Raw genomic sequence first — 12,990 nt, 5'->3', positions numbered from 1 at the left:
TTCAAAACCACGGTTATAAGGTTTTTCAAGAATTTCCTAGAAAAGGCCAATAAATTTAGCGAGACCCTCAAGGATATGAGAGAGACCCTCGAGGATATGGAAAAAGACCAACTAGAAATTAAACATACACTGACTGAAATAAAAAATATTATACAGACACCCAACAGCAAACTAGAGGAACGCAAGAATCAAGTCAAAGATTTGAAATACAAAGAAGCAAAAATCACTCAACTGGAAAAGCTAAAAGAAAAAAGAATCCAAAAATTTGAAGATAGTGTAAGAAGCCTCTGGGACAACTTCAAGTGTACCAACATCAGAATTATGGGGGTGCTAGAAGAAGAGAGAAAGCAAGATACTGAAAACCTATTTGAAGAAATAATGACTGAAAACTTCCCCCACCTGGTGAAAGAAATAGACTTACAAGTCCAGGAAGCGCACAGAACCCCAAACAAGAGGAATCCAAAGAGGACCACACCAAGACACATCATAATTAAAATGCCAAGAGCAAAAGACAAAGAGAGAATATTAAAAACAGCAAGAGAAAAACAGTTAATTACCTACAATGGAGCACCCATACGATTGTCAGCTGATTTCTCAACAGAAACTATGCAGGCCAGACAGGAGTGGCAAGAAATAGTCAAAGTGATGAATAGCAAGAACCTACAACCAAGAGTACTCTACCCAGCCAAGCTGACATTCAGAATTGAAGGACAGCTAAAGAGCTTCACAGATTAAAAAAAAAGCTAAAGGAGTTCATCAACACCAAACCAGTATTATATGAAATGCTGAAAGGTATTCTCTAAGAAGAGGAAGAAGAAGAAAAAGGTAAAGATAAAAATTATGAACAACAAATACATATCTATCAAGTGAATCTAAAAACCAAGTGAATTAAAAATATGAATAAACTGGTGAATATAATAGAATCAGGGGCATAGAAAGGGAGTGGACTGACAACTCTAAGGGGTAAAGGGGTACGGGAAGAGATTGGACAAAAATCGTACACCTATGGATGAGGACAGTGGGAGGGAGGTAAAGGAAGAGGGTGGGATAGGAACCAGGTGGAGGGGAGCTATGGGGGGGAAAAAAGAGGAACAACTGTAATAATCTGAACAATAAAGATTTATTAAATTTTAAAAAAAGTAATATAATTATGTTAGAGAGAATGAATGAAAGGAAGTGGAGGGAGCCTAAACCCTCATCTTTCATAGGAGAAAGTCTATACATAACTGCTTTTTCATCCTAGGGAGTTTTCTCGTAAAATTTCCATTTACAACTTTTTAAAAAAGTTTTTAAAGCTTAGCTTTGGTATTTTTAAGTTATAAAAAAATAAAACTTTAATTTTTATAAAAATTAAAATTATATAAGGCTTCAAAAATAAAAACTACTATATGAGGTTACCTGAGATTCTTGCGCCAACAAAATGTCTGAGTTAGTGATTTGGGAACCTGGTGACTTTTTAATAATGACAAGACCCAGGGTGTGAGTGTGACCAGGTGGTTGAGAAAGAGAGGTAAAGGAATGAAGAGGCCCAAGTGTTAGCTGAATTGTCAATCCAGATGCTGAAGCCGCCTAAAAATGGTATGTAGCTGTGCTAGGTATTTCCCAGGTCCACGCTTCCACCCTTTCTATCATTTTTTCTACCCTAATTTACACTCTAACAACAGGTTCCCATGTCCCCTAGCTTCTGGTTAGGTTTTCCCACTAGGGAATTCTAGGAGGAGGTTAGGAAAATAAGGTCAAGACATTTATTCCTCCAGCTTCCTCCCTGCAAAGTCACCTCATGCTGGCTGTGTCCCTTCAACCAAAAACTATCACTCGTCTCAAGGTAGTCAACTCCATATTCTTCTTGAGAATTCAAGGAACCACTCTCTCTCCTATCCCTTCCAGCCTACAAATGTTAACAATTTGGCTACAGGTTACGACACTACCTCTTCAGGTGCCACATCTTTATAAAGTACCTTTACAAAATAAACCCTCCTCAAATTATCCTATTTCAAGTGTGCCAACTGTTCCTGTTTGGGACCCTGTGTGATGAGGTCATAGGATGACAATGATGATAATGATGTAAGGTTGTAACAGAGAGTAGTGTAAAGTAATAAAAGTGACTACCATTTAAATAACGATTACTAACATATTTTGAGCTCTAGGTTCCAAGAACTTTTCTAAACTCTTGGTAAGTATTAACTCATTTAATCATCACAAGCATCCTATGTGGCAAGCAGAGATTTTATCTGTTTCATTTCCATATACCAAAGCTTCGCACAGTTGCTGGTACATGGTATGCACTCAAACACTGATTTAAAATACACACAACAATAAGCAGGCTTAGTAGGGAAGAGCTGACTTTTGGCATGGCATAGCATTTCTCCTATTTACTTTAAAAACTATATGATAATCAAGGACTTGTCAGTCCCCAGATCACAAAAACTAAACACTAAGTAAGACCACATGTGAATGATTTTCTTGTGTAACCTACAGTGAGACTTATTTCTTTATCTTCCCATGAGGTTATCCAGCACGTGGACTTCCAACTGGTTTTTTAAGTATAATATAAAAATTATAAATTTTTAAATAATATTCACTTGCAGCCTAGGGGCTGGTTTAAAAGAGCAGAGTATCTTTAAGTACCAATTATTAGTTAAAAAAAATAAATAAAAGAGGGGGCAAAATTTTTAATAAAATTAGAAATTAAAAATGGTAAAGTCAGCAAGATCAAGTACACACACACACACACACACACACAAAGCACAGCAAAAGTGAATACAACAATTAGATAAGGAAACGTAAGACATGTGCATCAAAGAATGCAGAAATACAATAGGTATAAAAGGTTGCAATTACACGGAATTATCAAAGCAGCTACGATACCCATATCTTATAAAGAACCGAAAAGACAAGGCAGAAGAACCAATATGCAGCAAACGAGAACTGCAAAGATTTTCCTGAAATCAGCATTGATGTTTTTTATCTTTAAATTACCTTGCACTCCAAAACACAGGCAAAATTCACGTGTACAAGAATCTAGAAATCTGAGAAGTTTCGAGAATAATGCTCAAACTAGAGTGAAACATCAGCAAGAACAGTGAGGTGTAAGCTACGACGGGGAAGGAATTGCCAGACCCAAGACTTGGACACCGAGGGGAGACGGATCAAAACATCCTTAAGTGGAAGATGGAGAATACCTAGGGCTGGATCTGGTTGAAGGAAGACAAAACGGAAAAGCAAGGCCATGTAAGAAGCAAGTAGCACGGGTAAAACTTAAAAAAGAGGACCACATGGTTGCCACAGTCAAGTGTAGGACCTACTCGTCAGTTTCCATGAGGTGGGGAAAGGGCCGGTGCGCGACCGGCCAGCTGTTCCCAGTTTCCAAAAAGCCGCGCAGCTCGCTGCAGCTTCGCAGCCCCACCCCGCGGGAGCAGCTCCTCCCCAAGGAGGATCTCACGGGGCCCACAGCGGGTTCGGGCTCCGGCTCAAGCCTAGTTCCCACCCCGCCCTGGCCCCGCGGGGCAGAACGGCCTCTCTGGGCCCCTCACCGAACGCTGCAGCTCCCCAAGCCAAAACGAGGCGCGCTCCTTTCCGCTGGGATCTGGATCGTGGTAAAGCGCCTGCACGGCCTGGTACACGAGCTGCAGTGTCGGCTTAGCTCCTTCCATGGTGGTGGCGGTGGTGGCGGCAGTGACGGCTCTCGCTCTTCTCCAAGGCTCCTCCGGTTGCTCCGCCTTCGCCCTTCCTTACTGTGTCGGCCACAGCCGCTCCCCGACTGGCGCCATCTCTTCTTTGGCCGTTACCAGGGCAGAGGGGTTCCCGGTGGAAGTTGCCCCCTCGGAAACAGAGGTTAGGTCGTATTCAGGTTCCTGGCCTTTTTAACGATCCTCCCGTTAGATTCCCCACTTCTGAGTCCTGAAGCCGGTGCTCGCCTCTTCACCCACGACTGGCCCTCAGAAGTCCGTCCCAGCACCACACAAACCACGCAGTGTATCTAAACCGCGTTAACCCGGACCGGAAGCGGCAATCCGGATACCTTTGGCACACTTCCGCCTGGTGCCGTGCAAAAGGCCTCCTTCCCCGCACTCCTTTTCAAATCTCCCCGCCCTCTCCCGGAAGTGGCCCTGCTGGGCCAGGAGCCGGAAAGAAAGTGCTCGCAGGCGGTTCCCTCAGTTCCTTGCGTCAAACTGGAGCCTTAGGACTGATTTGTGTCCCATACCGGAGCCGCTCTCCTCTTCTAGGCAATGAATCGAGGTATTTCCTCTGCCTTCCGACTTCTCCATCCCTCTCCAGATAATCCTTTCTGACTCAAGTGGCCAAAACACGTCAGTTCAACCATCGGAGGCGTGCCCACTGTACTGGAAATCCAATGACTGAAGACAGGTTTTCTATGCTGACTAGTGGAGGAGACAGACACGTAAATAACTGTTGAACAAACCTGAAATATGTTTAAATGAAATAAATCCAAAAGGCCTAGAGTCCCTGTTCAGACCCCTTTTTCGCTAAGTTCTTACACCCCAAAGGGTATTTCTTTCTGTTGCTCAGGACATTCTGAACTCCAGAGTATTTGCATACCTTTAAGGTCATTCCCACATTGAATTGTATTTATGTGTATGCCTTTCTTCCATATCAAATAGCAGTGGTCTAACAATACTCAATTCACAAAAGAAAATAAAGATATTGAAATCTGTACTACAGAAGAAATCTGGGACAAAAGGAAGTAGTATGTAAAAGGATTTCCCAATATTCTTCTATTCCTTTGCAATAATAAATGCTACTATTTGTTGGATGCTTACAACGTGTAAAGCACTTTAGTTACAAGATCTCAATTATTCCTTTAACACTGTACCAATTAAATCCCCATTTTAAGAAATAAGATGGTAATTATGTAATTTGCCCAAAGTTACACAGTTCTTAAATGAAAGTCAACATTTGACTTTAAATCAATCTCTATTACTCTGTCATTTAGTTTGTTTCTGAATTGTTACTTTAAAGGGATTGTCACTGCCAGCATCACAGTGAAAAGTGTTATTGCACAGAGTTGATATAATTCTGGAAAAGAAAGGAAACTTGATATTTTGGTTACCTAATTCATCTATTCATTAAAAAAAGATTTAGTAGGACCACCTTGGTCTCTGCCCTCATGGAGTTTATAGTCTAATTGCAAAGAAAGATCAGCAATTCAATACAGTTTAAAAGTTCTATGAATATCGACAAGCAAAAGAATGATGTTATATTACCTTATACCCGTGGTTGGCAAACTGCAGCTCGCAAGCCACATGCGGCTCTTTGACCCCTTGAGTGTGGCTCTTCCACAAAATACCACGGCCTGGGCAAGTCTATTTTGAAGAAGTGGCATTAGAAGAAGTTTAAATTTTAAAAATTTGGCTCTCAAAAGAAATTTCAATCGTTGTATTGTTGATATTTGGCTCTGTTGACTAATGAGTTTGCCGACCACTGCCTTATACCATATACAAAAAACAAACAAACAAACCCTAGATCCTAAATGTAAATACTAAAACTATAAAACTCTTGGAAGAAAACAGGAATATATTTTCATGACCTTGGATTAGGCAATGTTTTTCTTAGATATGATACCAAAAGCACAATAATAAAATAAAAAAATAGATAAATTGGACGTTAAAACTAAAAACTTTGGTGTGTCAAAGAACACTTGAGAAAGTGAAATGACAACCCACAAAATGAGTGAAAATATTTGCAAATCATATATCTGACTAGAGGCCCGGTGCACAAAAATTGTGCATGGGGGGGGGAGTGTCTCTCAGCCCAGCCTGCACTCTCTCCAATCTGGGACCCCTTGAGGGATGTCTGACTGCCTAAACAGGCAGTCAGACATCCCTCTTACAATCCAAGACTGCTGGCTCCCAACCGCTCACCTGCCTGCCTGCCTGCCTGATTGCCCCTAACCGCTTCTGCCTGCCAGCCTGATCACCCCCTAACCACTCATCTGCCAACCTGATAGATGCCTAAGTGCTCCCCGGCCGGCCCGATTGTCCCTAACTGCACTCCCCTGCGGTCTTGGTCACCCCTAACTGCCTCCCCTGCCAGTCTGGTTGCCCCTAACTGTCCTCCCCTGCAGGCCTGGTCGCCCCCAACGGCCCTCCCCTGCTGGCCCAGTCACCCCTAACTGCCCTCCCCTGCCAGCCTGGTCACCCCCAATGGGCTTCCCCTGCAGGCCTGGTTCCCCCAACTGCCCTCCCCTGCAGGCCTGCCCCCCCCTCCCCCTGCTCCCAACTGACCTCTTCTGCAGGCCTGGTCCCCCCCGCAACTGCCCTCCCCTGCAGGCCTGGGTCCCCCCCCATCTGCCCTCCCCTGCAGGCCTGGTCACCCCCAACTGCCCTCCCTTGCAGGCCTGCCCCCCCCAACTGCCCTCCCCTGCAGGCCTGCCCCCCCCCCCAACTGCCCTCCTCTGCTGGCCCAGTCACCCCTAACTGCCCTCCCTGCTGGCCTGATCACCCACAACTGCCCTCCCCTGCAGGCCTGGTCCCCCCCCAACTACCCTCCCCTGCAGTCCTGGTCCCTCCCAACTGCCCTCTTCTGCTGGCCATCTTGTGGTGGCCATCTTGTGTCCACATGGGGGCAGCCATCTTTGACCACATAGGGGCAGCCATCTTGTGTGTTGGAGTGATGGTCAATTTGCATATTACTTTTTTATTAGATAGGATTGCTATTTGCCCTTTCTCTATAATAGAAGTGTCAGAGATGAAAGAAAATTAGTAAAATGTATATGAAAATCTTCCTCCTGTCAGAGTCTGGGGCACACCACAGGACCCAGAATCAAGTTCCTGCCCACCCATGTGCACCTCAAAATCACGCGAGACCCAGACCCAGCCGGCCCCACCCCTACTGGGCTAGATCCAGACCAGGCTGGTCCCACCCTTGTCAAGCCCCACCAGGCAGGGGGCACGGCCTGAGGTCCCCTGGCCCAGCACTGGGGCAGGAGGCACACCTTGAGGTCCCCTGTCAAGCCCTGCTGAGTGGGGGGCACAGCCTCAGGTCCCCCGGCCTGGCGCCAGGGTTGGGGGCACAGCCTGAGGTCCCCTGTCAAGCCCCATGGCTTGCTGATTGCTCGTTAAGGCTCCTTATGGGAACTTGGCCTCCACTGTGGGTGCAGCCATCTTGTGTTATGGAAATGCCCCCCTCCACTGTGGGCGCCGCCATCTTTGTGGCGGAGTGACGGTCAATTTGCATATTCCTCTTTATTATATAGGATTTGTATTTCCCTGATGATTGATGATGATGAGCATCTTTTCATGTATATTTGTATATATTCTTTGGAGAAATATCTATTCAAGCCCTTTATCTATTTAAAAAATTGAATTATTGCCCTAGCTGATTTTGCTCAGTGGATAGAGCATACGTCTGCAAACTGAAGGGTCCCAGGTTTGATTCTGGCCAAGGACATATACCTTGGTTGCAGGCTCAATTCCTGGCCCTGGTCTGGGAGTGTGTGGAAGGCAACCAGTCAACACATTGATGTTTCTCTCTGTGTCTCTTCTCCCTTCCACTTCTCTAAAAATCAATGGGGGAAAAAATCCTTCAGTGAGGATTTTTTAAAAATTGATTTATCTTTTCATTGTTAAATTATAAGAGTTCTTTATATATTCTGGATACTAATTCCTTATCCTATCTAATAAAAGAGTAATATGCAAATTGACTGTCACTCCAAGACACAAGATGGCCACCACCATGTGGACACAAGATGGCTGCCACAAGATGGCCTGCAGGGGAGGGCAGTTGTGGGCAGTTAGGGGTGACCAGGCCAGCAGAGGAGGGCAGTTGGGGGCAACCAGGCCAGCAAGGGAGGGCAGTTGGGGGGGACCCAGGCCTGCAGGGGAGAGCAGTTGGGGGGACCAGGCCTGCAGGGGAGGGCATTTTGGGGTGACCAGGCCTGTAGGGGAAGGCAGTTAGGGGCAATCAGGCTGGCCGGGGAGCAGTTAGGCATTAATCAGGCTGGCAGGGGAGTGGTTAGGGGGTGATCAGGCTGGCAGGCAGAAGCAGTTAGGGGCAATCAGGCAGAGGCAGGCAAGCAGTTGGGAGCCAGCAGTCCTGGATTGTGAGAGGGATGTCCGACTGCCCGTTTAGGCCCAATCCTACCGGGATCGGGCCTAAACGGGCAGTCAGACATCCCTCGAGGGGTCCCAAATTGGAGAGGGTGCAGGCTGGGCTGAGAGACACACACCCCTGTGCACAAATTTCGTGCACCAGGCCTCTAGTATTAAAATATTTCCTCTAATTAATCCCCTTTTAATGTGCATGAATTTCGTGCACTGGGCCACTAGTCAAACCATAATGAAATATCATTTCACACTCACTAGAATGGCTAAAATAAGAAAGACAAGTGTTGGCAAGGATGTGGAAAAATTGGAACCCTCACACACTGCTAGTAGGTTTGCAAATTTGTGCAACCACTTTAGGTCTGGCAATTTCTCAAAAGTTTAAACATTGCCTGGCTTAGTGGTTGAGTGTTAACCCATGAACTAGGAGGTCACGGTTCCCTTCTCAGTCAGGGCACATGCCCAGATTTTGGGCTGGATCCCCTTCTGGCATGCAGGAGGTAGCCAACCAATGATTCTCTCTCATTATTAGTGTATCTATTTCTCATTCCCTCTCCCTTCCTCTCTGAAATAAATTAAAAAATATTTTTTTAAAAAGTTTAAACATTAACCATATGACCCAACAGTTTCACTGCAAGAAATGAAAACATGAATCCATAGAAACACATGTACATAAATGCCTATAGCAGCATTATTTGTAATATCCAAAAAATGAAAACAACCTCAACTCCATCAACTGGCGAATGGATAACAAAATGTGGTATATAGCCATACAATAGAATATTAGGTATTAAAGGAATGAAGTACTGATACACCCTACAATATGGATAAACATTGAAAACATTATGCTAAGTAAAAGCAGCCAGACAATGAAATGTCCAGAATTGGCAAATCTCTAGACAGAAAGTAGATTAGTGGTTGCCCGGGGGTGGTGAAGAGGAGAAAGATGAAATGTTCTGGAATTAGATAGTGGTGATGATTGCACAACTTTGTGAATACTGTATACTAAAAACCACTTAATGTATGCTTTAGAAAAATGAGTTTTATGGTATGTGGATTATATTTAAATAAAACCATCATTTTAAAAATTTCTATGATTAGGAATTTTTGAAATACCATATAGATATTTGGCCAATAGTTACAAAACAAAAAAACACAACAATTAAAAAACACACACATACATAGTAAACCCTGGCCAAGTCATTCAGATGGTTAGAGCATCCTCCCAATAAGCCAAAGTTTCAGGTTTGATCTCTGGTCAGGGCACATACATGAATCAACCAATGAAAGTATAAATAAGTGGATCAAACAAATCTCTCTCTCTCTCTCTCTCTCTCTCTCTCTCTCTCTCCTCCCACCCTCCTGCTCCCTCCCTCCATTCACTCTCTCTAAAAAAATCAATGGAAAAAATATCTTATGGTAAGGATTAACAAACAAACAAAACACATAGTGTCTCAATCATATTTTTATCCTCAAGCCATTGTCTAATATATAGAGGGTGCATAGTAAATGTTTTAAGTGACCTACCTCTTAGCTTGTTAGCCTTAGAAAAATCATTCTAGCTGCAACACAAAATGGCTTAGGTGGGGGGAAGGTGGCAAGAACAGGAATAAATTGTTCTAATCATTCTGGTGAGGAGTGATGGTGACCGAGAGTGAGCTGTTGGCGGTATAGATAGAGATCGGAATATTTAAGATGAATGTAGGAAGACTTTTGATATAGTGATTGTTTGAGCTGCAGGGTAAGAGGAGAGGGAAGAGAAACCAGGCTTCTGAGTATGGAACCCAGAAGAAGAAGCAGCTTTTATGGTAGGGGTGCAGAGGCAAAGATGATGCATTTAATCTTAGATATGTTGAGTATTGAGGCACTCATCAGACAGCCATGGCCAACAGACTATAGCATGTGTGAAACCGAAGCCAGGGACGGGGTTGAAAATAAATATCTGAGAGTCATCCATGTATATATGAAGACCAGGTGGTGGATGAAGACAAGGAGATGGTTAGGAATGAAGCCAGGGAGAAGAGGGACCAAAGCAGGTCCCGACAGATAAACATTACTTAAAGGATTGGCAGAGGCCCTAACCGGTTTGGCTCAGTGGATAGAGCGTCGGCCTGTGACTCAAGGGTCCCAGGTTCAATTCTGGTCAAGGGCATGTACCTTGGTTGCAGGCACATCCCCAGTAGGGAGTGTGCAGGAGGCAGCTGATCGATGTTTCTCTCTCATCGTTTCTCTCTCATCGATGTTTCTAACTCTCTATTCCTCTCCCTTCCTCTCTGTAAAAAATCAATATTAAAAATAAATAAATAAAAAATAAAGGATTGACAGAGGAAGTAGAGGCTAGGAATACGTAGCCAGAGGAGGCCCAGCCACTGTGGCTCAGTGGTTGAGCATTGGCCTATGAACCAGAAGGTTATGGTTTGATTCCAATCAGGGCACATACCCGGGTTGCAGGCTCGATCCCCAGTAGGGAGCGTGCAGGAGGCAACTGATCAATGATTCTTTCTCATCATTGATGTTTCTATCTTTCTCTCTCTCTCCCTTCCTCTCTGAAATCAATAAAAGTATTTATTTAAAAAATAAGATAGTAAATGCACTTACTTATCGTGAATATATTACTTATATTGAAGCAGCATCAGATGCTTCAGAGAGGTCAAATATGGTTAGAATAATAAACTTGAAGTAAATAGAAATATTTGAAATACTGAAACCTCTTTTCTCTTTAGGCACGATGGCCACACCAAGAACACTGAAGTCTGATGGCAACTTTGATGTGCCAAACTCCCACAAACATGGCCCTCACTCCTTTCTATAAGAAAAGGAGATATATTTTTTTAAGCAAGAAGGCAATTTTCTGAGGGAAAGAAGTAAAGAGAAGGCGTTTCTTTTACTCACTAATGGTGAGCTTACCAAAAGTTAAATATCATCCCTCCGTAAGCAAGGTCCTCTTCAAGTCCACACGGGTGCTGCCATGGGGGCTTCCATAAAAGCTTAAATCTGCCATGGGATGGTGTTTGTGACTCGTGGTGAGCTTCCGGTTATACTAAGCATGGATTGTAGCCCCATAGAGTCCTCTTTAATTCTCTTTCTCATCCCCTGACCCCTACTCCTCCATCCTCCAAACTCCAAGGTGAGGTGAGTCCTTGCACTTTGTGGAGAAGTTACACAGACAGCATTGCAGAGGCCAATGGTCCTTCGCTTCCCCGTCCCTGCCCCCTCCCATACCTATTCTTTTCTTGTTTGTCTTGTTCAAAACATTCCTAGAGTTCCCTGAAGGAATACTCTTCTTTTCCTCACTAATTCAAATTGAGTTTCTGTTACCTGCCATCAAACGAGTTTTGATGAATACTCTGCTGTCGTAGTTCAGGCTGCTGTAACAAAACACCATAGCCTTGGTGGCTTCAGTGACAGAAATTTATCTTCTCAAAGATCTGATTTAACTTCAAGGTCTGGGCACCATCATGGTCAGGTCTTGGTGAGAGCACTCCTCCTGGCTTGCAGAGGACTGCATTCTCACTGTGAGCTTACATGGCAGAGGGAAAAAGATCTCTCTTCCTCTTCTCCTGAGGCCACAGTCCTATTGGAATAAGGCACCAACCTTATGACCTCATTTTACCTTCACTATCTCCTACAGACCCTATCTCCAGAAACAGTCACATGGGGGGGTTAGAGCTTCAACTTCCTGTGGCTGGGTCAGAACACCATGCAGTCCATAGTATCTGTCATTACCTACACTGACCTCGGAGAGCTAGAAGGTCCTCGTCTTCACCAGAAAGAATCAGGTAACATCAGACTTCTTTGGCCCATATAAGGCTGGGGCACAACTGTGCTGACTGCTCCAGGGGCAGGGATCTGCTTAACTAGAAAACAGCACCTTTAGGTTGGATTGCACAGCTCCCTGCTGGAAACAGTTACTGCCTGAGAAGCAACAGATTTCTCAGGTAGTAAGAGGGCACTTGTAGGGTATAAGAATGTTCATGCCAGTGTGGTTTCCTCTAGTAAAAAAAAAAAAAAAGGAAATATCCTGAATATCCATTCATTAGGACCTGAACATTAGATATAAGCAGACATTAGATAGACACTAGATAGCCCTAGAAAATCAAGTCAGAAGAAAAAAGGAAATCAAGTCAGAACTATTGTTAATTTTGTTACATATAATGGTAGTATTTTGGTTTTATAGGAAAATGTCTTTATTTATTTAGAAATACATACTGCTGAAGTATGTAAGAGTAATGTGGTGTAATAAGGAAATACCTGACAAACTCTTGAAATTTCCTAAGTGATAGAAATGTCTCTGTTATTACAAGGAAGTGACCCAAGGTAGGCCCCTACCTAGCTTCAGCATGGAGGTTGGTCACCAGAAAGACCAACTAGAGGGTTGTAACTTTGAGCCAGACTGACCTCCCAGGAGTTAGAGATTGAATTTAATCATGCAATCTCTGATTTACTCCATCACATCTAGTGACAAAAACGTGATCAAAACTCTGGACACTGAAACTCAGGGGAGCTTCCTGGTCAATGAACACGTTGATGTGCTAGCCCTCACTCTCCCAAGAGAGGACATGGGCACAGTGCTTTCCTCCAAGAACCTGCCCAATGTATAGCCTTTACAATAAAACTTTAATACTATTTACAGCACTTTTCTGAGTCTGTGAGCTGCTCCCGCAAATTATTGGTCACCAAAGGAGGAGCACACGAGGCCAAAAGTGGTAAAGAATTCTAAATTTACTAGGTCATCTTGAAAACCAATTGGGCCGAGCCCCAAAATGGCGCCAGCACCCAGGGACAGGGAGTCAGAGATTTTAAACGATTCTAGGCAGGCATTTTCTAGGCAGGGAATTCTCTGGGTGGGTCCAGATCCTGGGCTATGTCCTGAGGGGAAAGATAATGAATGTTCTTAGCAAATGGAATGTGGTCTAAGCAACAGGGA

General features: G+C 44.0%; 1 protein-coding gene across 1 annotated transcript in view; it reads right to left on the bottom strand.

The window, feature by feature from the left end:
• The window catches only part of TNPO3 (transportin 3), a 107,026-nt gene extending 103,031 nt beyond the window's left edge, over positions 1–3,995 (bottom strand). The window contains exon 1 of the mRNA XM_008154029.3: positions 3,534–3,995. Within this exon, the coding sequence (XP_008152251.1) occupies positions 3,534–3,653 (120 nt within the window). The 5' untranslated portion in view covers positions 3,654–3,995. The remainder of the gene's footprint in view (positions 1–3,533) is intronic.
• Positions 3,996–12,990: the final 8,995 nt, after the last annotated feature.

This window comes from Eptesicus fuscus, chromosome 14 (genome assembly GCF_027574615.1).
Source record: "Eptesicus fuscus isolate TK198812 chromosome 14, DD_ASM_mEF_20220401, whole genome shotgun sequence".
Taxonomy (NCBI): domain Eukaryota; kingdom Metazoa; phylum Chordata; class Mammalia; order Chiroptera; family Vespertilionidae; genus Eptesicus; species Eptesicus fuscus.
This window is presented reverse-complemented; position numbering and strand designations above follow the sequence as displayed.